Genomic DNA, 27,989 nt, shown 5'->3' with positions numbered 1-27,989 from the left:
ACTGATTTGTCAAAAACAAGCAAAGAAAAAAAAACCAACAAACTCCCTCCAGTGACAGAGTTGTTCTGTTCTTGCTTGATCTTTAGGTAAGGTCTTCAATACTCCAGCTTCCTACACAATCTCACTGTTTATGGCAAGGAGTTATATTCTTGACCTGGGTTGAAAATTGGGAAGGCCGGATTTCAAAATGTAACATTTCTGATCTGCCTCAGTCACATTATTGTTCCTTGTTTTAATATCCTGCGGGGCTAAATTTTGCTGTTTTTAATTGGATTGCGAATGTGTCAACTATTTTCACAGTTAGTTATCAACATTTTTACTACACATACGGGCTCAGAACAGACCTTAGCATTATGCTTTCCCTTATTTTTCCCCTCTTTTCTTGTTCAGAAGGCATTTGGTCAGAAACTGATTTATTCCTAATGAGGTGAGAGGGTCTACCTTCTTGTTCCAGCAATTTTACTGTTGTCTCTTATTGCTGTGTAATCTTTTCTGTTTACGAAGGAGTGTATTATTGATCACTGCATAAACCTCGCATTCCTTACTTCAGGTTGGTGGCATGAAGGTGATGGTGGGCCCTGATCATGAACCTGTTCTCTTAAACATTCTTCGTTTAGTGGAGTATAACGAAGGAGGGAAGGGTCAGCATTTCACAGAATTGCAGCGCATCTTTCCATGCAGCACAAAACTCGGTGATCTGCGCAGAGCCTTAGCACCATCAGGAGGAGTAATCTTAAAGAATGGCTCAGGACCCGATAAAGAAGCCAAGAACTGGGAGGTTCTTCTTGAAGAACATATGAAGGAAACCATCAAAACCGTTGGTTTGACGGATGGATGTTCAGTATTAATCTTAGACAGCCATGACCAAAGGTAACCATTTTGACTGTAAGTATGATTAAACAAAAAGGCAGTTGTGACAAAATCTGATTAGTTAAAATGCTAGGGGTGTGTGTGTAAATAATGTATATTTCTTTAAACAAGCAGTCATTTTGTAACCTTCTAAATTCAAGTTAATGTAATCTTACATTTCTGGGGTCAGGCACTTACCAACCGTTAGATGTTTCCTAAAGTGCCAATGTGATTACATCCTTTGATTTACACTTGTAAAGGGAAAGACCTAATGAGAACAAATTTTGCCCAGTATGCTGGCACATTTTTGGAGTAACTCAAAGTTCTGAGTTTTGTGGTCTGACCCTTGATGGAATGAAAGAACTGAGCTGTATCAGAAGAATATGCAGCTCTGCTGAATCTCCTAGTTGAATCTAAAGTTGCCAGGAGCAATTTCTGGTCTCATTTCCCTTCTGAGTTTATAGTCCTAAGGTTTCTGTTTTGAGAGATGTGTATATGTGCTTGTTAGATAAATTCTGACTTCCTGCTTGAAAAAGTTCTGAAACATTGAACCTAAATCACAGTGATGGGGTTCTTGATAAAAAGCTGCTTCTGTGGAGTAGCAAATACACAGTCTCAAATTTTAGTTATGACTTAGCCTGCTTTTATACAATGCTTTTCCAGAAACCTTAAATCTAGCCTCACAAAGTGACTTAGACCCTGAATTACCAGCAGAAGCTCAGTTTCCATTGAAAGAGAGTTACCAAAACAGTTTTTCCAGGTTAGTGTAACAGTGAGCCTAATGGTGCCTGGATTGTACCTGAAGCTGCCACTATTAATGACCTAGGCGTTACTGATTTAGTTAAGAGCTTTGATATTTAGCAATCTAACCCAGATAAGATACAGTTTTCCTGTCTTTGACCACCTTTGCACTGCTCACTTTTACAGCTTCGTGAATATTTCAAGTGGTAATTTGACTGCTTTTACATACGACATTAGCTGGCTCCAAGTGAAAAACTTCTGCGGCACAGATGAAGAAAAACATGTTAAAATTACTGCCACTATTGAAACAGTAAGAAGTCTGATTGTTCAGGGATGTAACTTGATAAGTTTTGCCAGTGAAGGTGGGCCAATTAATGAGGATTTTAGCATTTGAGCTGACGTTTCTCTGTGAGACAATAGCATGAAGCTTGTACCAGCACAGTGCTGGTTATTTAAGTCAGCACAGTTAGAAGATAGTCCAAAAAGACTAACACACTAAGTGTTTGTTTGAGACTATGCCAGTAAACAAAACCTGAGAGGAGAAAAATACTGTTTTTCCAAAGAGGTAGTTTTCCCTGGTACCTTTCCTGCTTTTAAATTATTGCCTGTTACAGAATGAAATCCTGTTCAGTACCAAGTGCAAGATAAACATTTTCAAAATATTAGTTTTTTTGATAAATGCTAAAATTTAAAGACTGTTTTTCTTGGCATTCTGTTTGTAAGACTTTTTTCCTCAGGTATATTGCATATAATAAATGCACAGGTATTGTATTTTTGTGTATTAATTTTGCTAATAAATGTATTTTTAGCTGTGTATAATGTTAGCAGGAGTAAGAACATAGCTCTGAAGTCTGCCTTTCGTGGGCTGGCATTTGAACAGCAGATATGTAACTGGCTTTTTTGTTTGGAAGTGTTAACATTGCTTTCTTTTAGGTGATGTCAGATATCAAAATGAAAGCAATACATGAGCTACAGCTAGAGGAGGAGCTGGGTAAGTGTTCAATGGATTTACTTAAAAATCTGGTAATGTTAAAATTTCACAGACTCACAGAATGGCTGGGGTTGGCAGGGACCTCTGGGTCCCTCTGGCCCAAGCGCTACTCCAGCAGGAACAGCCAGAGCAGGGTACCTGGCACCGTGTCTGGGCGTCTCTGGAGATCTCCAAGGAGATCCCACAGCCTCTCTGAGCACCCTGTGTCAGTGCTCAGCTTCCTGCATAGCACAGAGGTGCTGCCTGATGGACAAGGGAACCTCCTGTGCTCCCATTTGTGCTGGTCCTGGCACTGGGCACCTCTGACAGGAGCCTGACTCTGTACTCTTTACACTCTTCCTTCAGGTATTTATAGACATTGATAAGATCCCCTCCAAGTCTTCTCATTAACTATGTTCTTCTTTCTTCTGTCAGACTCCTGAAAGCAGCAAATCCAGTACTGTGAAGTGATTACTAGACTTTTTGGAAAGAAGAGAGGGTGCAAAAGATTAAAAATTCACATAATTCTGTATAAAATTATTCTTTTTCCAAGCTAAAAAAAAAAAAAGAACAACCAACAACAAAAACAGTGCAAGTCTTGAATACGTTTTATTTTTCCAGAAGCTATGAATAAGAATAATCATGTCGTCTTATTGCAGTTTTACATTGAAAATAGAATTTTTGCTTCATTCATTTTCTTTGACATAAAAGTTGTCTTTCTTTTAAAGCTTTTGTTGGTGCTTTTTCCTTTGGAAGACTTGGCCAGTTTTGTAGTATTTTACTCATCGTGACTAACAGGTGGCTTCAAAGAGAAAGTAGTCTTCCGCAGAAGGAATAATACTAAGGCTGTTCTTGAAGTCTCTAGAAATCTCACTCCTATTGATGTAATATCTCCATCCAGAGTCCTCTAAGATAAACTTGTTGTTATCTTAAATATATTACCTGTCTATACCTCTGAGCAAAATTTATTATGATTTGAATTACTTAACACAGCTGCCTCTCTTCCCCACGCCTTTCCATTGCAGCAAGTGAAAGCTGTCTTAGACCTGTTAGCAGAAATGGGAAACTTCTCTCTCCAGGTAAATTTATTTACTTATTTTGGTATCATTCTTTAAGTTAAACTGGGAGACATGAAACTTCCCTCCATTAATTTCTGGAATTAACCATAGCGGTTGTCTTATCTTTTCTAGTTTTACTATCTACTAACAGTACCAATAAATAACTAGGAGTTAAATACTCAACATGCTTTTATTACTTGTGTCCCCAGTGAGCAATGCATATCGGCATACCTGCCATTGTTTATTGACTACTGGGCGTATTCTTCAAGGCTTTGGGAGTTAACAAAGTTCTGTTCTCTGTGCTTGTTTTTATAAACTGAGAAGTTTGTAAATGGTCTGGTGTGAATCATAGTTAATACATGAGAGAACAGATATGTTACAAAGTAACTTTATAGATGTTCAGGAAACAGAGTCCTTGTTCAGTATCTTTCTGTTTCTTGAAACAAAATGAACAAAATGCATTTGTTAGAGTAGTGATGGATGAGGTTGGAGTACTGGATTTCAGTGCAGTACTTGGATTTCAGTAGACTTGAGTACTGTGGTGATGGAGGAAGCACTGTTATGCTCCTGTTCACTGTGGTAGTACAGCTTGTGTCTGCGGTGTGTCAAACAGAGTAATGCTTGGACTTCTGCTTGCATAAGAGTGGAGGAATGTATTCATGCCACAACATAGTCTTTGATTTAGATGAGCATGTGATATCTTTGTCGCTATTTAACTGAGTTTCTGAGGGCCAGTGTTAAGCAGAATAGAAACCCCAGCTTTGCTTTTTTCGTTGTTGGGAAAGTGATAAGAAATTCAGTGGATCAGCTTTGCATTTGCTGATAAATGTTTTCCGTATTTTTACTCTTTTACTAATACATTTTGTTAGCTAAATACAACCAGGAGACCAAGGTTTGGGCATGGGTTTGGGCCAGATAACCTACAAATGTCCATTTCAATCTAAATTTTTCTGTCACACACCACATATCAAGAGGTGGAACCATTATACAAATATACTTTAGTCATAGAAGGCTAATGGATTTAGTGTAAACACAGAAAACTAAGTTATCTAAGCGTCACCGAAAATGTTCGTCTTACACTGAAGAGCAGAGTAATAGAATGAATATTTTCACTAAGCAGCAACTTGTGATGATTTCCTTCCTCCTGAAGTGCCTGAGGATTATACTGTCAAGGAGACAGAACTGAAAATGGGAAGCTTGCTAGGGCTGTGTCGTGGAAAAGCTCCAACTTCCACTCAGGTATAACAGAATTGTGACTGAAAAGAGACTAGAATTGCTTTTATGCTTTGTTTACATTTCCCAGTATTTCATGTAGTCCTCTTTTTATTTTTAGAATGGTTGTAGTGGTAATCACCATGGGGGGGGAAAGAATGCTTGCTGATAGTGAGAATTTATGTATTGGCAAGAAAGTTTGCACCATTTAGCTCAGTTGTAAAAGGCCAAGAGCACATAAGTCAAAGTTAATATGACTCATTTGACTAACAGTAAATAGCTTGTGATTAATCTGTTTGTAATTGTCCATCATCTTTGATCTGATGTTTATATACTTCTGTAAAGAGCATAAGGTAAAAAAGAAAAAAAAGAGAGATGCTAAATTTTATATCCGTGTATTTACAATATGGAGGAGAAAAAACAGTGTACATTTCTGAAGATCTAAAGATGAAAGTGCCAAAATACAGCTAGCAGGCTTTCTCTTTCATTTGCAGCGTGCTAAGCATGTGCACAACTGGTTTATGAAGCTCTACTGATGGCCATAACTCAACTGCATGTGCTCCTCTAGACTGCTTAGATTGTTTGCTTTAGCCAACAGTAGCTTCAGTGCTATTTGACTGATGGCAGGCATGTAATAGCTGGTATTGGGTACAGTAACTGCGTGTATTAGAGAGAGCTCTTTCACAGTATTTCCATACTTTGATATGTATTCTGAACAGTTTATACTTGCATTTGTAGCTTTTCTTATATTTTATTATTGAACGTGACCACTGTACAAGCCCCGAGATGGAAATAGTTGTGGAAGAGACTACCTCTGTGAAAGAAGTAAGTCTAGATTCTCTTAAAAGCTTTTTTCACGATTGTGTCATGTCTGTTGCTCATATAGAACTTTGTTTCATGTCCACGTGTCACTTCAGCTTGCCAGAAGACACTAAGTCAATGGCAGTGTTTTAACTCTAAAAAACCAGTGGGGAAGAATGCCTTTAACTTTCACCAAGTCATGGTTTCACAGTTAAAACAGAAAAATCCAAGAAGATGCCAATGAGCAGTAGAACTCTGTATCCTCCATCAGTCGAAGACAGTATTTGCATGATTTGTAAAGGATGGTAGGATGTATACAGGCTGGAAAGACTCTTTGAAATTAGGTGGTCATCTTAAAAGGTTTAATATTAGCTCAAATACACTGTGTGTAAGTGTATTGCTTTTAGGAGTTGAACAGGAATTAATCACCATGGATATTTTCTATGTTAGAAAATTCTAGTGCTGATTTGCTGAAAGCTATATTTTCTATGCATTGCAACAAGTCTCAACTTATATATTTCTCTTTCATTTTTTAGTGTCTAAATTTAATGCTGGAAAAATCTGGATTATCAGGTTAGTTGTATTATGTTGTTATTTAAAGATATATTTTAAGGCATTTCCAGAATTGTAAGACAGCTCTTACTACGTTAAAAATAATGGGTTTGTTATGGTTGCTTATGCCTCACTGTAACGTGAGGAGGGGGGAGGAAAAAATTATAAACTTGCAGTTTTGCTCTGATAAAAACTGACTGGAGATTTCAGCTTTATATTTCACTGAAATATGGCAAAGCCCACAGTTTCTGGACTGCACATTTGGGTGCACATGCAGGTGGAGGTGTTTGACTGTTTTCTATTGCAACCATTGCATGAGATTAATTTAAAAAGAAAAAGACATTTTTAGGTCACTTGGCAAAAAGAAGTTAATAAAATGAGATCACTGTTTGGACTTTGTTTTGGAATCTAATGGTAGGAATTTTTGTCACTGAACTTTAGTTCAGTGAGAGGTTTAAGGAAGAGATAAAGGCAGCACCACACGTGGATCTCCTGCTTGTACATCTTCCTATTGATGATGATGAGGTCTTAGAGTGTCATTGTTTCCCAGCTTAGTACTAGACACTCATTGAATGCTGACTATCTTATCGTGGAGCGATGGCTGCAAATTAAACCATAAAACGTAAATGTACTCCTGAAACATGTTACTGTCAGAATACACACTGAGTAGTCCAAGAGAAAATGAAGGATTTTGCTCTTGTATACATATACATATGAATGGAGTAGATAATGATGTCTTGAAAATATAAACTTAACCTTTATTTCCCTATGGTATAGTTTTACTGCCAAGAAACAATGGTCCTGTTTTCATTGCTTTCTTTTAAATTACCATTTTTGAAAAATTAAATTAAATTTGGCTGTATGTAGAGATTTGTAATCTGGCTGCTCTTACAGAAATGTCAGACTTCACTTAAAATGACTCCAAAGCAGTTCTTTTCCCCACAGAAGTGATTTGTGAGGTTTTGTTTAGTTATGAAAGTCAGATTTGTACACTGCAAAGAATAAAGAGCATTTTCATGAGTTAAAGAAGGGAAGTGTAGGTAGGTAAGGAAGATACCTTTATATCTTATAAAATAAATTCTGAACAGCAAAGTGTATTTTTAGGGTTTGGGGAGAGATGTGAAGGTGGCACTTGCTTCAATTTATCCTGAACAATTGCTGCAATTACGGAGACTGTGTGGGTTTCCTGTGCTCTTTTCTGTTTTTTTTTTTTTTTCCCTGAAATACCATTATTGGCTAATTAGTTTTCCATGGGATCATTTTTATTGTTTGTAGGTGACAGCTGGCATTTGAGAAGGATGGACTGGTGCTTTGAAGCGGGAGAAGCTTTAAGTCAGGAAGTAAGAGGATTCCAGTTTTGACTTGAGTCCTTGACTTGTAATACCTTTTTAATTCCACTTTTTCTGTAGAGATTTTTCCTGAAGGGGAAGTCTGAGTAGTGTTTTGGTGTGTGCTGTGTTACTCAGTACAGTGTTCTGTTATCACAAGACCATATGAAGCCATTTTAACTGTAGATTTAAATGGGAAACTTATGCACTGCCTCCTGTTTTCAGGGACTGTTATCAAGCTATATCCACATTGTTTTACCTAAGATCTGGGATTAGCGTGCATTGAGTACACTTGTCTCTACAAACGAAAAACGAGGTGTTAATTGGTAAGAGGTGTGAAGGAAATAGGCAGTTCAACAGGATAGCAGACTGCTATAGATGTGATAGTTGTGTTCTGTTGCAAAACTGACTCCATGTAGGGAATGCAGAAAAGCAAAACACGTTGAACCTTTTGCATGCATGGCACAAAAAGTAAATAAATCATGCTTTAGGAAACAAAGCACAAGAACATACAGACTCACAAGGATGCTGCTTTCTCTTCCTGCAGAATGCTACTCTGAAGGAACTTAATGTTTGCAGAGGAGATACTTTGGTTGTAACTGAAGGAAAGCTTCCACCGAAGGTAAAAGTAGGGAGATTGTGTTTTTTGGTCAGCTGGCAATCTGGAAACTTGAGTGTGAAAGTAATTTTTTTTATTATTTCTGAATATTTCAGCTGTAATATTTTTGGTCAGAAATAATGAATAATGGTAAATTTACAGTTGTTTTTTTTATTTAAATCAGCATTTATAGTGTTCCTAGTCTGTCTGTATTCTTTCAATTCCTGTAGTAAAAGTTTTACTCATTGCAGCTTCTTTGCTTAGGAGTGTGTCAATGTTGACAGATCCAGAGGAAATTGGTATTTCTGGCATGCAAGATTCTTGTGAAGACACAAATCTTATGCTACTATTTCCTCACAAAGTGTTTTGTTTTGTTTTTTTTAAAAGTAACTTTTATGTCAGATTTTGTGCTGAGGGTTGTGTTTGAAAATGGAGGACCCTGCTGAGAAACTCCAGTCAGCAGTGGTCAGGTAAGGTTTCTGCACCAACAAACCTCAGGGCATTGGAAGGAAGTTGGAACAGAAGGCTAGAAGACTGCAAGGAGCACTGGGCAGGCAACAGAGATCTCAGTGCTGCAGTTGAATGAATCCACCTTCTTCTGGCAAGGTTCTGTCTACATCCAAATCTCCAGACAAGTGTCACTCAGTTGAATCTGTAATAGTAGATGCCATGATGGCAAAGCAGGGTGGTGGTAGCATCATGAGTCTGGATTTTTTTTTTTTTTACTGAATTGTACATCAAAAAAGAATGCCAGTGTCTTTACAAAAGCTCAGACTTGAGCTGATGGTTGGCCTAGATGATTTGAGTGGTCTTTCCCAACCTTAATGATTCTGTGATTCTAAGTTGTTTTTCTTTTTCCCTGTGAGGAGTGTAATTTGCATTGGAACATGTAGGCTATCTGGCACTTTGTGTTCATTTGTCAGGGTTTCTTGAAAATACCTATCTGGTGGCTGAAGTCTTCAAGCCAAGTGAAGCACAGAGAGAAGGCACGAGACCAGGTGAATGGGTTGGCCTGCAAGATGGACGCTTTGCAAGTGTCTCCTGCAGGAGGTGAGCTTGATCAGTTTTTTTAAAAAGGAATTGTATTGCCTGTGATAGCACTGCAGGCTTTGAGTCAAAACCTAAATTTTATTCTAAAGCTTTAAAATGCTCCTGAAGCCTGTGAGCAACTGTATGAGTTTCAGCAGGTTAGTGGTGGAAGGAGCCACTTAGGAGACAGGCGCAATTTATTATTAGGCCAAGACTGTTCATGTTTCATGGCTGTATTTGGTCAAGGATAATTTTCTGTTAATTTTGAAGTCCTGGCTGTTTACCTGCCAGCAGAAAACATTCCTTCTCTATATAAAGTCAGCGGCAGGATGTAAGACATCAACTCAAGGAGAATGCAGGTGATTGGCTTCAAATGTCACACTCTTAATATCACATTTAACTCACTTCAGGGTATATTGCTTTTGGGGAATGTAGAATGAGTGATAAGTAAATGCTACATAGAATAACAGACATTATATGCAGTATTCTGCTTCTTTTTTCTTCTGAGGATTAAGACAGAAAAAAAAAAAACAGAGGAGAGGAAAATCAGGTAAGGGTAGAGAAGGAAGATGAAAGGCAATTGGGGAAACCTGCTAATTGGAAAAGGGGAAAAAAAAAACTATTTTCCTTCCTGCAGGACAAGTAAAACTCTTCCTTTACTACTGAGCTGTGTTGCAGAGAAATTTGGATTTTTTTTTTCCATTTTTCTCCTTTTCTCATTAAGTTTTTTCTGAGTTTGGCTTTTTCCTATGTTCGTTTTGGTAGTGTAGATAAGAACAGTTTCAACTTTCCTTGCAACACACTCTGCATTTCAGAGTCAGGACCACTAATTAATAATATTTATGAATTTGAGTAACTGCTCTTAATTTTAAAAATTGCAATATAGAATTCATGAATTCTTGAAAAAACCTGAATTATTCCTGTTTGACAGCTAGCAATGTATTTTATCAATTGTACATCAGGTTTTCTTAAACTACCTTCAAATATTTAACTCAAGTCTCTAAGTGAAATCTCACCTACAAGTGAATTATCTCTTAGGAAAATGTATGAAGTTATATTCATTTTTCTGTTGTCTCTTTCTTCCTCCCTCTTCCCCTCCTTGCCCCCATCTGAAGAGTCACCAGAATGCATCCAAGCAGACATGGACCTATGCTATGCTGGCATTACAGAAATAGCAGGCGAAGCTTCTTTGGAAGATCTGAAGATGCAGGTTAGATGTTCCCCTGTGTTGGAAATGTACAGCAACACTGTGATTAATTGAGCTATATTAATACATATTTTTTTATTTCCTTTTCCCTTGTCTCTAGTATGTTCTGATATGGCATTTGCTTATATGCCATGTTCAGTGGTAAGTACCAAGGGGCAGCTTGAGCATGTAGCTCAGATAATTCCTTAGTATGTTCCCTGCAGTTGCCATTCTACCTGTCATGTGTCCTGAGCTGCAAAAGCCTTCTTGCACTTCATCTGGAACTTTGGCTTGCAGCAATATTTTTATTTCACAATGTAAAAATTATTCATGACAAGCGCACATACACAAGCACTTCCTAAAAAAGCCACTTTCCATTTCCACATTGTTCTTATATTAGTTTTTTGCGTGTTTATTGTATGTTGAATCTAATGAACAAAGAATTGCTTTTGATGCACAAAAAGTCATGTTTGTCATTCAGGAAGGTATAGCTTAGTTTCTTCAGCCAAGAAACTAAGGTGCCTTTTAATGCTTTTTTTTAACCAGAAAAGTATGAAGTTAATGCACTTAAAACAGCAACAAAGAAAACTAACAAAACCCAATAAAACAAAAAAAACAACAGCCTAATATACAATAATTTAAAAAATAAAAACCCTATCATAAAGCTCTTCTGTTATTTAGCTGGTGAGTTGCTCTACTTAACAGCGTGGAAAAGGATTCTTCTGATTCTGATCCATACCAATACATGCCATATTGGGTACAACTTCAGTTTCACAGTCTCATCCAAACTGCTGCTATGAAAAACTGTGCCCATCTGCATCTTACGAACTAGACTTGTCTTAGCATGGAAACAGTACTGTGTGCTCAATGCGATTTCAAAGGAGCTTTTCCAGCACTTGGCTGGAGGTTGTGCTAATGATTCTTTCAGCCTCATTCCCTCCCAGTGATACAAATCTTGGTTTAAAAAAAAGAAATCGCGCACTTAAGAAACTTACGGTAAATTTAGAAATGTTGGGAGAGAGTGAAGTCCAACTCACTGTAAGGTTGAAAAGCAGATCTGTTGATCATGCTCACTACCTGTGAGTCACAAACTTCAGTAAATCTAAATACCTTGCCCTATTTCTAATTGCTTCAGTTTAGCAATGAGAATCAATCGTTATGGGTTTTTTTTTTTTTCCAAGCAAGCTGGCCTCTAAGGTTATTGAAGAAATGCTTGGTTTTTCAGGCTCTGACCTTACCACAGTGCCCAGAGCGTGTTGTCCCACTGCCCAAGTTTCTCAGAGCCTGGACAGTGGAAAGTCAGCGCCCAGGCAGGCTCCTACGACACAACAAGCAGCAGCTCAGGTAGGTTTTGTATTAGAACATTCAGTCAGCATTGCAACAGGCTGACTGTTGACTGCAAGATGGATTGGTGGAGAAATGAATCAGCTCAGTCCAATAAAACCCATTTCTGGTTATTTCAGTTTTTTGACAAGTACTTTTTTCAACTCAAATGCTGTGGAATAGGGAGGTATGAGCGTAAGTAGCTCATGTCATGTTTATTATGCTGAACTTCAAGTATTTTTAAATGTAATTTTGGCAGTTTTCTGAGCTTCTTGTTGCTATAGCGTCTTGCTTTAGTTTTTCAGGTCAGCACAGGTCTACTTGACTAAAATGTGATTTTTCTACTTGTAAATTTAGAATACACAACTGAAAATGTGTATAATCTTTTTATTTTCAGTGAATATAAGCTGGCTGCAAGGGTGGAAATCTGCATAGAACCTTTGCAAAAAGAAGAGAACTTGGGGTATGTTCTTGAAGATACTTATTTCTTACTGCTGTAAAATGAGACTTTAATCTAGCAGCTTGTTACTTAAATACTCTCAGTCACTATTACAGATGTCTCTGTGCATGAATACTTTGGAGCCTATTTTTATTTTCCTCCAGTAGAGCTGTGGTTTAAAAATAAAGGAGGGTGGGAGGAGGTGAAAAGTAGGAATTCTGGATTCAAAGTGTAAAGTTCATAAGAATGGTTTATTTTTCTGATGACAGCCCGCACGAATTGCTGCTTCGAGTGCAGATGGGCATACCGGGGGAGAGGAACTACTATGACTCCGTGGATTTGGTGTGGGATATCTCCAAAGAATGCACAACCTGGGCACTGAGGCAAAGAGTGGCTTCTCACTATTGTCTCCCTGTAGATAAAATTGAAATAGCCAAATACTTCCCTGAAAAATTTGAGTGGCTGCCAATATCTAGCTGGGTAAGATCTGGAATGACAGAATGCAACAGCTGTTTTGAGAAATGTACATGTTGGTTTGTGCTCCAGTTCTTCAACATACGTGTTTGAATGCACAGCCTTAAATCCCTACAACATGATCTGTGAGGTAAACCTGGTGGAGGTGGTTTGCTTCTTCAAGAATCTCTTTAGGTCTTCATGAAATAATAGTTAAGACGTTGGGATTTTTGATTACCCCACTAGCCATCAGAACTTGCAATTCTGCCCAAGTTCACCAACAGACTTCACCTGGTTCAGAGGGCGGTCTGGTTGGCACAAGATAAGCTGCTCTTTTTATAATGGCTTTTCATGTATTACTGAATTTCCTTGTGTAGGGGAGCTGCAGAAAGCAAAATGGATATTGATTTTCATGACACTAAGACTGAAGAATGGCTAGTGGAGACCCTCCAGCTTTAGAAACTGCCAACAAAAATCAGTGTAAGCAGATTCCTGAAATCAGCCATATGTTATTGTTCTGCTTTGATTTTATTCAGACCCAGCAAATTTCGAAGAGAAAACGGAAGAAAAAACAGGAGAGTTTACAGTCAGCCCCTTATCATCTGAAAGATGGAGATATCATTGGGGTGAAGGTAAATTAACCTGGCTTTAATTGTTGTATGTGGGTTAGGTTTGGAAACTTTTGCCTCTGCAGTAAACAAATCTCTGCCTGTTGCAGAGACTGCATCTGTATGAAAGGGCTGGGATGTGAATCTAGACATAATACTGCGTGGAGAGGGGAAATTCGTTGCTCCTGATACCTTTTGTTTTTTTTCCTTTGTTTTTTCTCCTGTTCTTATGCAGTCGGAAGCTTCATGCTTCTCCCTTTATATCGTGCTACTGGCACTAGAGGGCATTGCTTCACAGGTTCTCCTGCAGTGCTCTGAGTGCAAGAAGGCAGTTACTGCTCTGCGCTTGAACATTATCCCCAAGGAACTGGATTTTTCTTGCCCTTATCTTATTGACTGGGTTTTTCTTCCAACTCAGAATAAAATTCTAGAGCAGCAGCCAGTTAAAAATATTCTAAATTTAGATCCATTACATTTTCAAAATAATTATTACTGATCTATTTAAAGATTTTAAAAAAAGAATTAGCAGCATATTGAGTTCTGAATTGGTAATAAAACTTATTTGGGAGATATCTGAGAGAAAATACTTTTCTGGATTTTAAAGCAGCTTACTAGAAGTGTGGTGTCCTGTGCTGACAGGTTATTGAGAAAAATCTCTTTAAGGCTAACTATCTGTTAAACACAAAACCAGAGAAGGAGCTGAAGAATTTTGGTTGTCTTGCTTTTTTAAGTTGTCTGCATTTAACTACAAATCATTGTAAAATTAGAGGAAATGCACTGAAAGTTAATTACTTAAACAGAGTGGCATGTAGGAAGTAGTTTTGGCAGATGGAAATGATAAGCTAATACACTGAATCCCTTTTGACAACAGAATCTTCTCCTTGATGACAGTAAGGACTTCAGCACAGTGAGAGATGATGTTGGAAAAGAGAAACAAAGGCAGCTTGTGTTAGAAAAAAAGAAAAGGTATTGAGTATTTACATTTATTCTTTTGAAATATGAAAACTCTTCTTTCCTGCTCTTTTTGCTAGCTTGTTACTGGAGAACTGGGGCACTCCTAGCTGAGTGTTGTTGTAGTGCACAGTTCTGGCAGTGCCAAGAGAAGTGCTCATATAACTCAAACTTCTGCCTTTAAGTGCCATGTGCCTACTTTGAGCCTTATTTTTTGTTTTGCAACATACTCGGAAGTTTGGTACTGCCTCAGGAGATGAAAAATTGTTCCATTGCTGCAGTGTCCCTGCATAGGTTTTAAGTGGGAGCTCGCAGTGTCATTCTTAGGCTTTAGGAGAAACCAGATTCCAGTCCAGGTGGCTCATGCTGCTCTAGCTGCTAAGGTTCAATACTGGTATCGGGCATCTTCATTTTTTTTTTTAATAGTCGGCAAGCTGAACGCTCCCAGGACCGTCTTTTATCTGAGGAAAAACTGACTATTAAGCATCGTAAACCAGAAGTGGCTCTTTCCATCAATGTGGGAGTTTTCAGATAGCACCGAGAGATGATTTGATGACCAGAACATAGTACCAGTGTGCTAAATATGGGTGCCTCAACTGGACCAGCAAGAGGGATGCTTGTGCTCGGAGTGCCGTCAGGAATCACCAAGACAAACTGGATATAGGATTCAGGATGACTCTGATCTGCTTCTAATCTCTCTGATTAAGTGCTTCAGCATCCCTTTATCAATGTAGTACTACTTATTCTCAGGCTAGGAAAATGCACTTTCTCCACGAGAAAACTGATTAATATATTGTACTACCTTTTGATGACTGTTTTGTAACCTCATTGAATGCTTCTTTTGTCAGATGCTGATGCACCATCACCACAAAGTTTGCTGCTTTTTTGAATGCGGTCTTAAATGTCTCTTTCTAGAAGTTACTTTTCCTTCTCTGATCACTGAGATTACTAACGATACCAGGATTTACTTTTGTCTCTTCATATATAATCTTAAATCTGTAGTAACTTTTCTTGGTGTCACACAGTTGATTTACAGCCTCTGTCACAGAATGGGACATATGCAGCCAACTGGCAGCTGAACTCAGTATCAAAGGTTCTTAAATATTAAGTGAAACATTTACTAAATACTTCTAAGAATGGATCTCATGTAGCTAGCTGATGGGAGACCATACTCTCTTACCCCCTGAGGCTGGGAATCAGGGTTTGTTAAGAGCGGATGTTTCAATATCTTTAGATAAACTTTCTTAACGCTCACAGTACTTATGCTGTGTTTCCCCACTGCACGTGCATATTCATTACCTAATTTCTCATCAGGTTCAGAATATTCTTTGAGTACAATTAGTACTGATAAATTAACCAGAATTCTTAATGGAGTTGTTTGTAATCAACTTCTAAGCATATTTTCAATGATAAGGTGAAGATGGAATAGTGGAAGGTAACACAAGCATTTTAGTGCAGCAGTGAACAGCTCATAGCACCTAGTGTGCTTGCCTTGCACTGTTGGAAACCTGTGCAAATTGACTGTTGTATCAAATGAAGTCTGCTGTGAGACACTACAGTGCCTTGCTGAACTGCACAAATGTCTGGAAACCTGCTTTGAGATGAGCAAAGCAATGTTCAAAAGTAACTGCTGAACACAGCCTGAAGGATCCTCAATTAAAACCATGATAACGAGTGAACAAATACAACTAATCTGGGGACACTCCTGTGCTTGATCTGTTTCCTGTGTGGAGAAGATTTTGTAGAAGTTGCCAGTGTAGCAGGCTACTAAAATCTTGGCTAACGTGAGAAGATCCTCTGATTTACTTTTTGTAGATTAACAGGATTCTGGTATTTAGGACAATTTAAAGACAAAAAGTGACATTCTTTGCTATGAACAAAAGCAAGCAAAAAAAAGACAAAACCACCTCTTTTCTTTAAGCATGTATTAGTCTTCATTATTCTTAGACACCTTTAAAATTCAGCACATGCTTCTGTGCTTTCATAGGCTGTTTCTGCCAAGGAACTATTTTAATTTCCTAACTTTTTTCCCCCTGATTTCTGGTTGTCAGTATGCTACACCTGAATCTTGAAATCCTAGTTCTGATAGATATATATTTTTTCTGATTGAGGTGAGAGCAGCCAATTTCTTTCCTTTTCAGCTCCACTTGCTTTCCCTAACTTTGCAGAGCCTTCTTCCATATCAACAAGTGTTCTTCTGAGTCAGGGTTTACAAAATTGTGGCACATGCTGATTACTAAGGTAAGGGAGAAAGCGTTTTTGTTTGCAAGCTGCTCCATTGCATTGCAGTTGCTTTGCTGTCACTTTAATTCCTCCTATCCATGCCGGACAGCTCTGTTGAGCTTAACCTTCTTGGCTGCTTTGTAATGATTCTGGTCTCCTCTTGAAGACGTGAGCTTTAAAGAAATTCAGATTCGGATTACAAGTGTGAAAGTGGGAATTCTAGTATGTGCCTTTGTTGAAGTGTAATGTAGCAGCTCCTGCACTGAACCAATTTTGAATTATTTCTAATGTTGGCTCAAAATACATATTTTTTTTTTCTTAAAATTATTGTGGATTGTTCCACATTGGAAGAGTTAATTGAAAAGAGGGTGGGGAGAGGGAACACCTTTCAAAAAGGAAGTCTTAGTGATTCCACACTTCATGATGGTTATATTCCAAAGCCAGGATAAACTTTTCATCTTTATTTTTCAAGTGTTCTTTGCAAAATAAAGAGTGATTTACAGATGTCTATTTGACTTGTCTCTTTGTGTTTCACTTGTACAAACACCAAGAAGGAAGAAAGATCACACAGGGACTTATTTAGAAAGCTAACAACTGAACTGTTCTTCCTTTTACTGACTGATATGTGGTCAAGAGGGAGTGAGTAGCACAGCTCTGCATGCAGACAAATGCAAAAGACAAAGTATTGATAAAGATCCCTGACAAGATCTGTATTACAGCCAGGCAGTGGACTCCCATCATCTCTCCTTTATTGAATGCTGTTTGCAAGTACCACTGCTTCAGCTCCTGTTTGACCAACGGTATAAAAGAAGTAAAAGATAAGATGCCAAGTCTAGTTAATGTTCAGATACGGTTCATAATCAAATATCACAAAGTGAGCCAGATGGCCACTGCTGCAGTCCCAGTGTTTTCACAGATGTCTTTGGAACTCTTGGTTGCTTCCTAATCAGTTGGTTCTCTGTGCATCTATTGTGTGTGGGATGCATGGAGTTCTTGTGAATGTAGCTTCTCTGTGAAATATCTCTGAAGGAAGGACTGAGGATGGCTCATGTGTGCTTTGCTGTGTTTCTCAGCACTTCCAGGGCTGCTGCCTCCAGTCTCTGTGCAGATCAGTGGTGCCTCTTGTTCAAAGTTCTGTGTGCAGAAGCAACTGGAAAGGAAAGATCCCCACATCTGTAGAACTTAAGATCAGAAATTAAAGATACTCTGGACAGCAAGACTTCTAAAAAGTCTTTAAAATTACCTTCTTTCAATTTTAATGGCTGGTTTTCACTAGATGCTCTGTCTCAGCAAGAAGGTTTTGACTGGAGTTACCTTCTAGAAAATGCTAAGCAACTGGTTTGTGAGGAATTTTTTTTTCTTTCTGTTGGCCTATTTTGCTGACTCTTGCTAGCAGAAGTATGTATCATGCTGTTTTAGTCAGTATCCAGTGCCAGAGCGCCACTGAAATACCAGTGGGTTCATCTTGTGTGGTTCACAGCTTGCATAGACACTGTTTTTTGTGTTCTCTGCTGGTGTCCTGTGAGGATCTAAGCTTGGTCTGAGAGTCTGACGAAGAGCTTTATACTGCTGAAGTGGAAAATAGAGGAGGACTGTAAATCATATCACAGTGTCGTTGTTACCCTGCTTGTCTACGGAAATGGGTTTATTCTGTCACTCATGGTTTTCCAGTCTGGTTTATCCCAACTGACTGGTCTGGGGATGGATACCTCAGGAAAATGCAGTTCTTGAAGTGTTAATAAAGTGGGCAGCCAGGAGACAGGAACGTAGTGACACCAACCCTTAGAAATCCATTCCAGTCCTCCTGGAACATGCATATGTAAATTCTGTTTACCTGTAGGTCCAGTATTGAAATGACATCAGTGGTTCAGATTATGAAGCAGAACATCAGCGCGCTGCAGTCTGCAAATGCCCTGCATCAAAGCAGGTGGATTTGGGGGTCAAAACTACAGGGTGTTTGGAAACTCCACCAACTCCCTTCCAGGCCTTGGAAGTTCAGATGCTGAGGAACACTCTCCCCATAGATTACTGCCCTGCTCTTCAGAAATATTGAATATTTCTTTCCCAGAAGATGCTAGTAGTAGACTTATTTGATGTTTATGAAGTGCTGAGAGCAGATTTTAGTACAGAAATAGATCCAGTATTTCCCAAAAGTTTATTACGCAGCCATCCTTTACCTGTGTTTGCTTTGAATAAACTTAAGATGGTTTAAAAAGAAATCAGTGAAGTGCCTATTTTACTCACAGATCAAAATGTCTTCTGGTTTGTAAGCATACATCCTGTTCCCATATTTGCCGGTTAGATCAGCTTGAACTGTCATAGGGGGATCTTAGGAGGAAAAAATACGAGAATTTAGCAACGTGAGATTTGTGACATGAGGCAATAGTAAATAAAGGCAAATAATTTTGCAAGTTGGCCTTTTAAAATGGTGTTAGTTAGCCTTTTTGTGGATGGAAGGTTCGCCTTGAAACATCAGACTCTCAGCAATAACTTAATGAAGGAAATGCACTTCTGAAACACCTCTATGGACAAGCCTGGTCTGGTGGCTCAGAAGAATTCCCCATTATCCCTTTTGTTTGTGGCAGTTTGATGATAAGCTTAACTTTGTACAGTTATGTGATGGGACTTCCCCCTGCCCTTGGACAGTGTTTGTCATTCAGTTGAGGATAGGCCATAGGAGTAAGAGGCTGTATTCAGGTGTGGCTGTTCACTTCCACCACTGGAATGAGGCTGTCGCGGTCCTCTTTTTTTAAAAGAGGTGGTAATGGTTTGGGGTGTCCATCTTTAGTTCTGTTTGCCAAACAAGCGCTCTGAAATAATGCCCAGTTTGGGTTTCTCTACGTAAGACGTTCTTGGAAGTCTGAGTATTAACTGTGGTTGAAGTATACAGAATGGTGTTTCCATAGCGGTAAGTGTGTGTATGGAAGTCTCTTCGCCTTCTCTCCAAGAAGGAACTGTGGTGGGAACTGTGGTGGTGCTTTACAAAACCTGTTGCTCAGAGAAGCAGAAAAACAGAATTTCAAATACAGCTTCAAAGCTGTGCAAAGTGAACCAACTAATGCTTTCTATATGGCTTATTCTGCTCCCCAGAAAACAATAAATTAGTATTTTAAATTAGAAACTTACCACCAGATTAAGCATGTGGAAGTCCTCCTGGGCCATCTGCTGGCTCTCTGGGCTAGATGCAAATGCTTTCCTCTAAGCTAAAAGGAGATACATTCAGTCCTTGGGAAACTGAAATGGAGATGTACAGAGATAGTTCTTTCCCAGTGCCAGCACAGGTCATGAACGCATACGGCTTGGCTTTGTTCAGCTGTCTGTTGCCCTGCACTACGGACCATAGAAGTCAGCTGCATAATTTGTGCTGTATGTAGTTGGGATAACAAATACATACAGAAATTTCATGAGAAGTGGTGGGGCCAGACTTCCCTGACAAACCTTACTCTGTCCTCAGTAACTTAGGAGGTTATTGAAGTCACAGTGAGAGATCTGATGCTGTCTTTGGCAGGAAACCTCACTAGGAGTAAGTGGAAAGTGTATCAATCAGATGGTAGCAGATGCATTTGTAGACTAGAAGATGAATGGAACTTTCCATTGCTGCAAGCTATAGCTGCATGTCTCTACCAGTGAAGTTTTCACCCAGAGTACATTACTGCCCAGGAAAGGTTTACAAACTGTTTAATTACCCAGCTCTTCTCAAGATCCCCCAGTGGAGTTACCATCTCTCCATCTTTCCCTGCGAGTGTTGGAAAGATTTCACACCAAGTGTTTGAATGCTGTATAAGAAATGAGCACTGACAAGTAGATTTTGATCCCCCAGGTCATCTGGAGAGGTTTGCTTTGCTCACCTGTTGGCTGTAAGGACACTCTTCTAAGCGGTGAATAACCATCAGTGGTTTCTTGCTGAAATGACATTGCAAGAAAGGAGTGGGGAAGCAATTCAGAGGTTCTTACAGACAGCACTTGTAAAGAGTTAAGCCACTGAGTTGCTCCAGGATCATATTTATGTTGCCAGGAGCAATAGCAACCAAGCTAGTAGGAAAGTGCAAACACAGTCACATACCAAAGAAGCAGATCGGTGAGAAGGTAATGCTGGAGGCACAATAAAAGCAGTTGAACTGACAACACACCCTGAACTCCTACCCTCAAAGAGGGGCTGTACTCAGCTGACTCCTTGTGTCCAGTGAAGGAGGGAAAAGTGAGGCACTGTGCAGGAGGCCATAGCCCACGTCTCTCTCCTCTACTTTTGTTATGGCTACTGAAGCCAACATGGAAGGAAATAATTTCCTGTAATTTGACCAGGAGTTTTTCACGGCTTGTAAGCTCTTGCCAGTGTGGCTAATATTAAGCAGGGTAGCAAGCTAGAGAAGATTTAGAGAACGACGTGAGACTAGATCCTAGAAGATGCTAATCTCCCAGAAGGTCAGCTCCCACCAAAGTCTTGTTCAGCATCTGTACCATACAGGTAAACGTTGCTTACAAAACACAACATGTGGGCTGAGCATCACGCTACAGCATAGCTTTGTTCTGTGATGTTAAACGCATAAACTGGCATACCCAGAATTGAGGATCACCTGTGTTTTGATCATGCCAGACCTTCATATATCTGCACCGACTCAGTGTCATCTCCCCAGCCTGCTGAGAACAAATTTAGTTAATTTACTGCTTGTGTTAAATTTTAACAGCAATTTCCAAAGGTGGGATGATAGCTCTTGGAAAAGCTCTTACGATCTCACATGAAAAAGACTATCATTTCCATTGTGGAGCCAACAGTTGGTCTGTTAAGAAATCCTAGCTCTGCTTCTTTGTACAGTTATATTTTGGTCTTTCTTTTTATCTGCTCTGATGTGCAGAACTAAGAGAAAGAAAAGGAGTCTTTGTGAGGGTCTCCCTCTGGTGTCTCCCAGGATGGGCTTTAGTGTGTCGTATTGGCCTTGGAGGAGACAGCGGGGTTTTGGATGAGCTGGTTGTGTCCTTGAGTTTCCAGTGCTCAGCAATTCAATCAGAGGAATGCTTGTTCTAGAGCTGTTTTCTGTCAATGGCTTTCCTTAGCATATCTTGCAGAAAGAATGTTTGAGCATGTGTAAGGTCCAGCAGGACTTGGATTTTAAACTTCAGTGCTTGCTTCTGTTGCCTGGATGACAGAGCTCTGGGCTGTTCCTGAGCTAGACCTTGGAGCCAATGGTGACTATGCTTACAAAAAGGAGTCAAGTCCATCTAGCTCTCTGGGGAAAAATGGGTATAAATGAGCCAATGAGGAAAGTATGGCCAGGCTCTTGTTTTACTGTCCCTTGGCAGAGCTGATCCAGGATCTTCATTGTGTCCTCAGTGCAAAAGGAAGGCTTGTAGCCACTACAGGACATGAGAGAGACCGTTTCTTTACTTTGGCTTTCCCTCTGTTCTCATGTTTTCACTGAGCCACTGAACCAAGTCCCAGGTGTGGAAGGTTACACGTACGTTCATACATCATCAGTGGTTTTCTTCTCTCTCTAGTTCACTTAGCAGACATGGAGTGTCACAGAGCAACTTCAAGAGCACGTCCTGGACTCCACACAGTGTTTCCACCACCAGCAGCTTACAACACATTGGTAGACTGAGGGAGACGATTACTGGGGATAGAGAGTTGATGAAAGGTGTAAACATTACATTTTTCTTGAACCAGAGGGGTACTGTGTGAAATCTGCATATAGATTGAGTAGGGAAATTGAATTGTGCAGAAGAAGATCGATGGTCATTTCAGCAAAATTCAAAAGCTCCACTTATTTGCAATACTAGAATATAAAAATATATGTTTAGATACCAGGCTGGAGCCAGGGAGACACTAGCATCTGTCAGTGCACTGTGTTGGTGAGTTTGACCCCAGCTGCCTTGGAGAATCATAGAATCATAGGATGGCTTGGGTTGGAAGGGACTCCAAGGATCATCGAGTTTCAGTGCCCCAGCCACAGGCAGGACCACCAACGTTCAGATCTGGTACTAGACCAGGCTGCCCAGGGCCCCATCCAACCTGGTCTTGAACACCTCCAGGGACGGAGCATCCACAGCCTCTCAGCCTGTTCCAGCACCTCACTACTCCCTCTGTAAAGAACTTCCGCTGACATCCTTGCCTTCCCTCCTTGAGCTTAAAACTATTTTCCCTTGTCCTATCACTGTCTACTTGAGCAAAGAGTTGATTCCCCTCTTGTTCATAATCCCCCTTTAAATACTGGAAGGCTGCAGTGAGGTCTCCTCACAGCCTTCTCTTTCAAATCAACAAGATGTCCACGCTAAAGGCCACAGCATGAGAGTAGTTTTGTGTCTCACCATTTCCTGCTGATATTCAGGAGCAAACTGTCATGACAGTGTTTTGAACTCCACATTTGATGTTTACCTGATAGGCTGGGAGTAATTTTGAGAGTTGATAGTAATCCGAAATGTGTGGGATTGCTGGTCCAAATTCTACCCTGAGTAGTAGCAGTTCAAAAGGCAAAACATGACTTTGGTGGCAGTACTTTAAAAAGCAAACAAACAGCTGTTTAGAAGAGGAGAAGGAATTAAAGAGTTCAAGAGAATGTTCAGAGGAAGGCTGTTTCCCAAGTAAATGCCACTGTCTCCAAGTCTCTCTTTTTCAGTGGACTTGGTTTTATTGCTGTTCCTGATGTTAGGGTAAGGGGTTCTGTGTGCACGTTTGTTTCTGTTTCAGGCACTGATTTTAGGGTAAACTTCCCAAATCCTATATCACAGAGATCTTTGGAGAAACCCCCACTTGTTTTAGAATTCTGCACAACTGCAAACTGACTTCCAGTTGCCTTTTAAAAAGTCTTAAAATGGAGAGACCTGCTAATATATGTCATAGAGTCACCAACAAAATCTAAGAGGATTTCAGATTCCCAATTTTCATTCTTGTAAGAGAAAAAAAGGATTTTAAAGGAACAGACAGTAGGTGTTTCACATACTGTAGCAGCTTTGGCTCTGAGTAGACAAACACCATGTCTGTATCTGTTTAACTTCAGTAAAGTTTAGTTGTTAGGAAATGGAAACACCAACTCTCTATACCTTAAGAAGATATTGCAGGCTACCGGCCTAGTGTGCCTTGTCTGGGCCCTGCAGCAAAACCAGTAGGATCTTCTCCACCTCTCTAAAAAGTTAAAACAGTTATGCAGCAGTCATTTTTTAATACTCCCAGGTAATGCCCCCTTTTTTCTTCAACAGACTGCACAATGATTTGGACAGGAGACCTCCTGTTCTCCTGTCTGTCCTCACTTAAAGTGCTGCAGGAATTGTTCTCTAACGTGATGCAGTTTGTGTGCACTTGTGTTACTGATGTCCCAATACCTGTATTCTCAGGTCTCTACTAGAAATGGCTTTGAAGAGACAGATAGTGGGTGCTTTCTATTGTCAATGTGTATGTACATTCTACAGCAGCTCTTGTATCTTGTTGCTTTCCAGCCTATTCCAGCAAGCAAGTTCTGCTGTATTAAGCCAAAGTAAAGGGTGGAGAGGTTAGGGTACCTTGCTACAGGAGAAGACAACCCCTGGAAGAAAAGACAGTGAGTATGGATGTCTATTCCAGCTTGCAAAACTTCTCAAAACAGCAAGTTTCTCTAGCTCTGTTTTGGTATTAGAATGTTTTCTCAGCACATATCAGAGGACTGTGAATCTTTCCGTAAGCCATTTGATAAGCTGATTTGTCCCTTCTTGATACTATGCGGCCAGCTGAATTTCTTACTGACATCTTTGGGAGTACTGTCTGAGATTCTTAATGTAGCAGTATAAAGATGTGTAAGCAATCCTATCGCTTCCACAATGCACTAGCTGTGGTTGTGTCGGTGCCAGGTTTACTGAGTCTTAAGATACTCTCTCTGTCCCTATCTTTTCCTATGCATGACCAGGTCTCAACTTGCTCAGCCTCTAGTAACAATTCTAGTTCAAGGTCCTCAAAATGACTACAGCTCCGAACTAATACTCAAGCTATCTGTTTTACAATGTTAGGATACTTTTTAAATTCCTGTGCCTCCCCTTAGTACCACAGGGACTCATGGAGTTTTCCTGAGTTGCTAGCTTTTGATTCTTCAGTTAATTGAGCTGTGCTTCCTTGGGGTACTACCTCTTCAGCAAATAGAGCATGCCAAAGGTCAAGTTTAACAAAACCCCTAGGATTCATTCTCAGGCATTACAGACGCTTCATGGAGCTGGTGGCAGAAATCCAGATAAACCATATGATTCCAGAATAAACAACTCTCTTCCCTAGAGCAGCTTCTTCCCAGTCTTCTTGTTTCCTCCGAGACCTCTTCTGATGCCCTTGGATGTAGAAGCTGTCAGCACCTTTTCTTCTTCCCAGGATTACACGATCCTGTAGTCACAGCCTGTCTGGGAACCTCATTAATTTCTGAGTGTGTCAGGCTGAGGGAAGAGACAAATTGCTTCTCTGCAACCTCCTCCTCCTGAACTACCTGTTCTCAGGAGCCTGAGTGAAATCAGTCTGTCAGTGTGGAAGCTGTCCACCTGTGTTCCTCTGCAGAACAACCTCTTTCCCTGCATGAACTAATACCAGATACATCTGTTCTGTAATGCGTCTTTTCTTGTTCCTAAATCTGATTCATCTTTCTTACTCAGCCTGTACTTTGCTTTATTTGGCATTCAGAGCTGGCATGGAAGATCTTTTAACAACTCCATTTACAACCAAGGTAAGAAGCACAAATGCTGCTTTAGCAAATCAGGTGGGCTGCAAGTTTGGGCTAAGAAATGGGTAGGCAATCACAACACACAGCAACTGTGTGCAGTTCTATCAAAGTTTTGATTTCAAACATTAGTGGTCATGACTGGCCAAGTAGAAAAGCAGTATTTTTTTTCTTAGGATCCCAAACATTGTTAGGACAACTGGTAGCAGCATGAACGCTGGAGAATAGCCAAGTTTTTGCTTTTTGATAAGGGCTGTAATGTGTCAAGGACAAAGGAGAGAATGTAGTATGCTGCCTGCTGGGAAGACAGTGGTGTCTCTCACCTGCAGGTGTGGGAGATCCTGTGTCTTTCCTTTATTTAGCCTTGTATTGGATGTGATAAGGGAGTGTGATGTGGATCAGAGAATTCTGATGTTGGCTTCTCCCTAATTCATCACTCTTATGTTCTACTTTATTTCAAGAACAAGTAAAAAAAAAAATCACCAAAAGATATATAAACTGAGCACTTGTGCTTCATTGTTTGTCTGACAGCTATTAATATAAAGGACTGGGGTTTGACAGGTTGTAGGGGATGAGATACTTTTAGGGTTCATTCCAGACATTCTTTTCCAGATTGTCCAGCTAGGAGAGAACACTCATAGATCTTGGATTTTATCTGCGTAGCAAGCTACCACACATTTTTAGTTCCTGCACTGTGCTTCTACTTCATAATAGTACCTGCAGAGGAAGATGAGTTTTGGCTGGCGTGTGAAGCAACATATTTTCCCTTTTTCATCAGGTCACTAATACTTAAAACCATCAGATTGTTCTGAAGTAGCTCGATTCACTTTCCCCTTGACTCTGCGCTTTGTTCCTGAACGAAGTTTTCTCACTTGCTAACTTATCCACTGAACAGTCCACCCTTCAAAACTGTATCTCTCCAATTAAGAGATAAGGATGGTGAAGGACTGTGCCAAAGGCCTTGCAGAAGTTAAGGTATATGACATCGGTTGTCTTTCCTTTGTCCATTGATGCCATCGCCACAATCACCTCCCTCACCCTGCTGCCTTTTTTGATGCAGCCCAGGATACAGTTGGCCTTCCAGGCTGTAAGGGCACACTTAAAATGCTGGCTCGGGTTAACTTTTTCATCTTTTTCATCTACCAGGATCTCTCTTTCTCTGCGGGGTTGCTCTCAACGAGTTCTTCTCCCAGTATGTATAAATCTGGGATTGCCCCAACCCAAGTGCAACACCTTGCACTTGGCCTTGTTGAACCTTGTTCTCATGTTGAAACATGTTGAAACATGTTCACATGTGCCCATTTTTTAAGCCTGTCCAGGTCCCTCTGGGTGGCATCACTTCCTTCTGTCATATCAATTTGCACCCCTCAGCTTGGTGTCATCTGCAAACTTGTTGAGGGTGCACTCAATCCCATCATCTACGTCAATGATAAAGATGTTGAAGAGCACTGGTCCCAAAATAAACCCCTGGGGGACACCATCAGTCACTGGCCTCCACCTGGATACAGATCCATTGACCGCAATCCTTTGGCAGTGAACTTCCATCCAATTCCTTATCCATCAAATAGTCCACCTTTCAAATCCACATTTCTCCAACTTAGAGATAAGGATGTGGTGCAGGACCATGTTGAAGACCTTGCACAAGTCCAGGTTGTGGACAACATCAGTTGCATTTCCTTGGTCCAGTGATGCCTTCACTCCATCAAAGAAGCACACCAGATTGGTGAGGCATGAGCTGCCCTTGGTGAGGCTATGCTTGCTGCCTGGGATCAATTCCTCATCTTGCATGTGCCCTAACATCTCTTCCAAGAGGATCCACTCCATGATCTTCCCAGGCACAGAGGTGAGGCTCAGAGGCCTGCAGTTCCCCAAGTCTTCCTTTCTCCCTTTCTTAAAAACAGGAGTGATGTTTCCATTTTTCCAGTCTCTGAGGACTTTGCCTGATGGCCATGATTTTTCAGATGTGATGGGATAGCAGACTGGCAACCACATCAGCCAGTTCCTTCAGGACCCTGGGATGCATGTAGTCCTGCCTCATATACTTGTACACATTCTGCCTCATGAGGCCTTCTGTCTTTCTGCCTTCTGTCTCTCACTTGCTCTGCTCTTCCAGTGGGAGGGATTTGCACCTCTGACCCCTGCCTGGAGGTTCAGGGCTATGAGAGGTGTGGGAAGCCAGACTGCCAGTGAAGACTGAGGCAAAGAACGCATGGAGTACCTCAGCCTTCTCCATGTCTGTTGAAGCCAGTTCTCCTTTCTCATTTATCAGTTTAAAATCATGCTGTATCTCAACAGACCAGTCTTACCTCTGTTTTTGAAGAGTATTTGAATGAAGAGCTAATTTTTGACAGATGCAGGACAAAATTTGTCCTAAGACACCCTGAAGTCAGACCCACGGCTTTCAGGCAGCTCAGAACTAGCTTGCCCTGGCGTTACTGTGTACATGCGGGGGCTACTAGGTTCACCAGTGGGACAAACTTACCAACTCAAGCGGCACACTTTTCCCCCCGAGATGCGAGGGCGGCGGGCGGCCCTGACGGCAGGGCCTAAGATGTCGGCGAAGCCGGTTGCTAGGGCCGCGCGGTGCCTAGCAGCCGCGTGCTGCGGCTTCGAGCCTGCGCAGTGAGGGGCGCTGCGCCGCGAGGCAGGACGGGAATGCTCGCAGCCGGCGGGGGCGGCGGCGGCGGCGGCGGCCCCGGCCCCGCCGTCGCTATGAACGAGGCGGTGGTACGACGGACGCAGGAGTGCTTGGGCCAAGTGATCCGCAAGCCGCCCTTGACGGATCGGCTGCTGAGTAAGCCGCCCTTCCGCTACCTGCACGACGTGATCACCGAGGTGGGCCGGGGACCGGCCTGCGGGCCCGTTCTGCTGTTGCTAGGCAACAGCGCCTCCCCGCCGGCTGCCCCTTGAGTGGTGGGGCGCAGAGAGGCGGTGCCCCCTCCACCGAGGGGGCTGGGCGGGAGCACGGCGCCCCCTGGCGGCTGAGGGTGTAACCCCTCGTGGGTGGG

The 27,989-nt window shown here is 40.8% G+C and overlaps 3 protein-coding genes across 13 annotated transcripts in view; 2 read left to right on the top strand and 1 right to left on the bottom strand.

Annotated features, from left to right (window-relative positions):
* Window positions 1–16,829, top strand: part of USP40 (ubiquitin specific peptidase 40) — a 34,911-nt gene extending 18,082 nt beyond the window's left edge. Inside the window, exons 16-32 of one of the 5 annotated variants that reach the window (XM_021398912.1) lie at window positions 551–870; window positions 1,777–1,900; window positions 2,524–2,581; window positions 3,586–3,639; window positions 4,769–4,857; window positions 5,569–5,655; window positions 6,168–6,204; window positions 7,459–7,523; window positions 8,059–8,133; window positions 9,033–9,159; window positions 10,254–10,348; window positions 11,550–11,668; window positions 12,045–12,110; window positions 12,356–12,566; window positions 13,076–13,171; window positions 14,019–14,113; window positions 14,525–16,829. In XM_021398912.1, the coding sequence (XP_021254587.1) occupies window positions 551–870; window positions 1,777–1,900; window positions 2,524–2,581; window positions 3,586–3,639; window positions 4,769–4,857; window positions 5,569–5,655; window positions 6,168–6,204; window positions 7,459–7,523; window positions 8,059–8,133; window positions 9,033–9,159; window positions 10,254–10,348; window positions 11,550–11,668; window positions 12,045–12,110; window positions 12,356–12,566; window positions 13,076–13,171; window positions 14,019–14,113; window positions 14,525–14,633 (1,827 nt within the window). In that variant the 3' untranslated portion in view covers window positions 14,634–16,829. Of the gene's footprint in view, window positions 1–550; window positions 871–1,776; window positions 1,901–2,523; window positions 2,582–3,585; window positions 3,640–4,735; window positions 4,858–5,568; window positions 5,656–6,167; window positions 6,205–7,458; window positions 7,524–8,058; window positions 8,134–9,032; window positions 9,160–10,253; window positions 10,349–10,445; window positions 10,487–11,549; window positions 11,669–12,044; window positions 12,111–12,355; window positions 12,567–13,075; window positions 13,172–14,018; window positions 14,114–14,524 lie in introns of those variants that run through there. The other 4 variants (XM_021398911.1, XM_021398910.1, XM_021398914.1 and 1 more) reach the window with 4 other exon arrangements.
* The window catches only part of LOC110399671, a 48,933-nt gene continuing 37,711 nt past the window's right edge, over window positions 16,768–27,989 (bottom strand). The window contains exons 2-7 of the mRNA XM_021398763.1: window positions 27,464–27,833; window positions 20,170–20,224; window positions 19,448–19,524; window positions 19,194–19,309; window positions 18,566–18,649; window positions 16,768–17,502 (exon numbers count right to left, since the gene is read on the bottom strand). Of these exons, the coding sequence (XP_021254438.1) occupies window positions 17,288–17,502; window positions 18,566–18,649; window positions 19,194–19,309; window positions 19,448–19,524; window positions 20,170–20,224; window positions 27,464–27,833 (917 nt within the window). The 3' untranslated portion in view covers window positions 16,768–17,287. The remainder of the gene's footprint in view (window positions 17,503–18,565; window positions 18,650–19,193; window positions 19,310–19,447; window positions 19,525–20,169; window positions 20,225–27,463; window positions 27,834–27,989) is intronic.
* TRAF3IP1 (TRAF3 interacting protein 1) overlaps window positions 27,602–27,989 on the top strand; it is a 38,251-nt gene continuing 37,863 nt past the window's right edge. For 5 of the 7 annotated variants that reach the window (XM_021398925.1, XM_021398922.1, XM_021398924.1 and 2 more), the window contains exon 1: window positions 27,603–27,816. In XM_021398925.1, the coding sequence (XP_021254600.1) occupies window positions 27,637–27,816 (180 nt within the window). In that variant the 5' untranslated portion in view covers window positions 27,603–27,636. Of the gene's footprint in view, window positions 27,817–27,989 lie in introns of all 7 variants that reach the window. The other 2 variants (XM_021398927.1, XM_021398926.1) reach the window with 2 other exon arrangements.

The sequence above is a fragment of the Numida meleagris genome, chromosome 5, assembly GCF_002078875.1.
Source record: "Numida meleagris isolate 19003 breed g44 Domestic line chromosome 5, NumMel1.0, whole genome shotgun sequence".
NCBI lineage: Eukaryota > Metazoa > Chordata > Aves > Galliformes > Numididae > Numida > Numida meleagris.
Note: the sequence above shows the minus strand (reverse complement) of the source record. Positions and strands in the feature narration are given on the sequence as shown.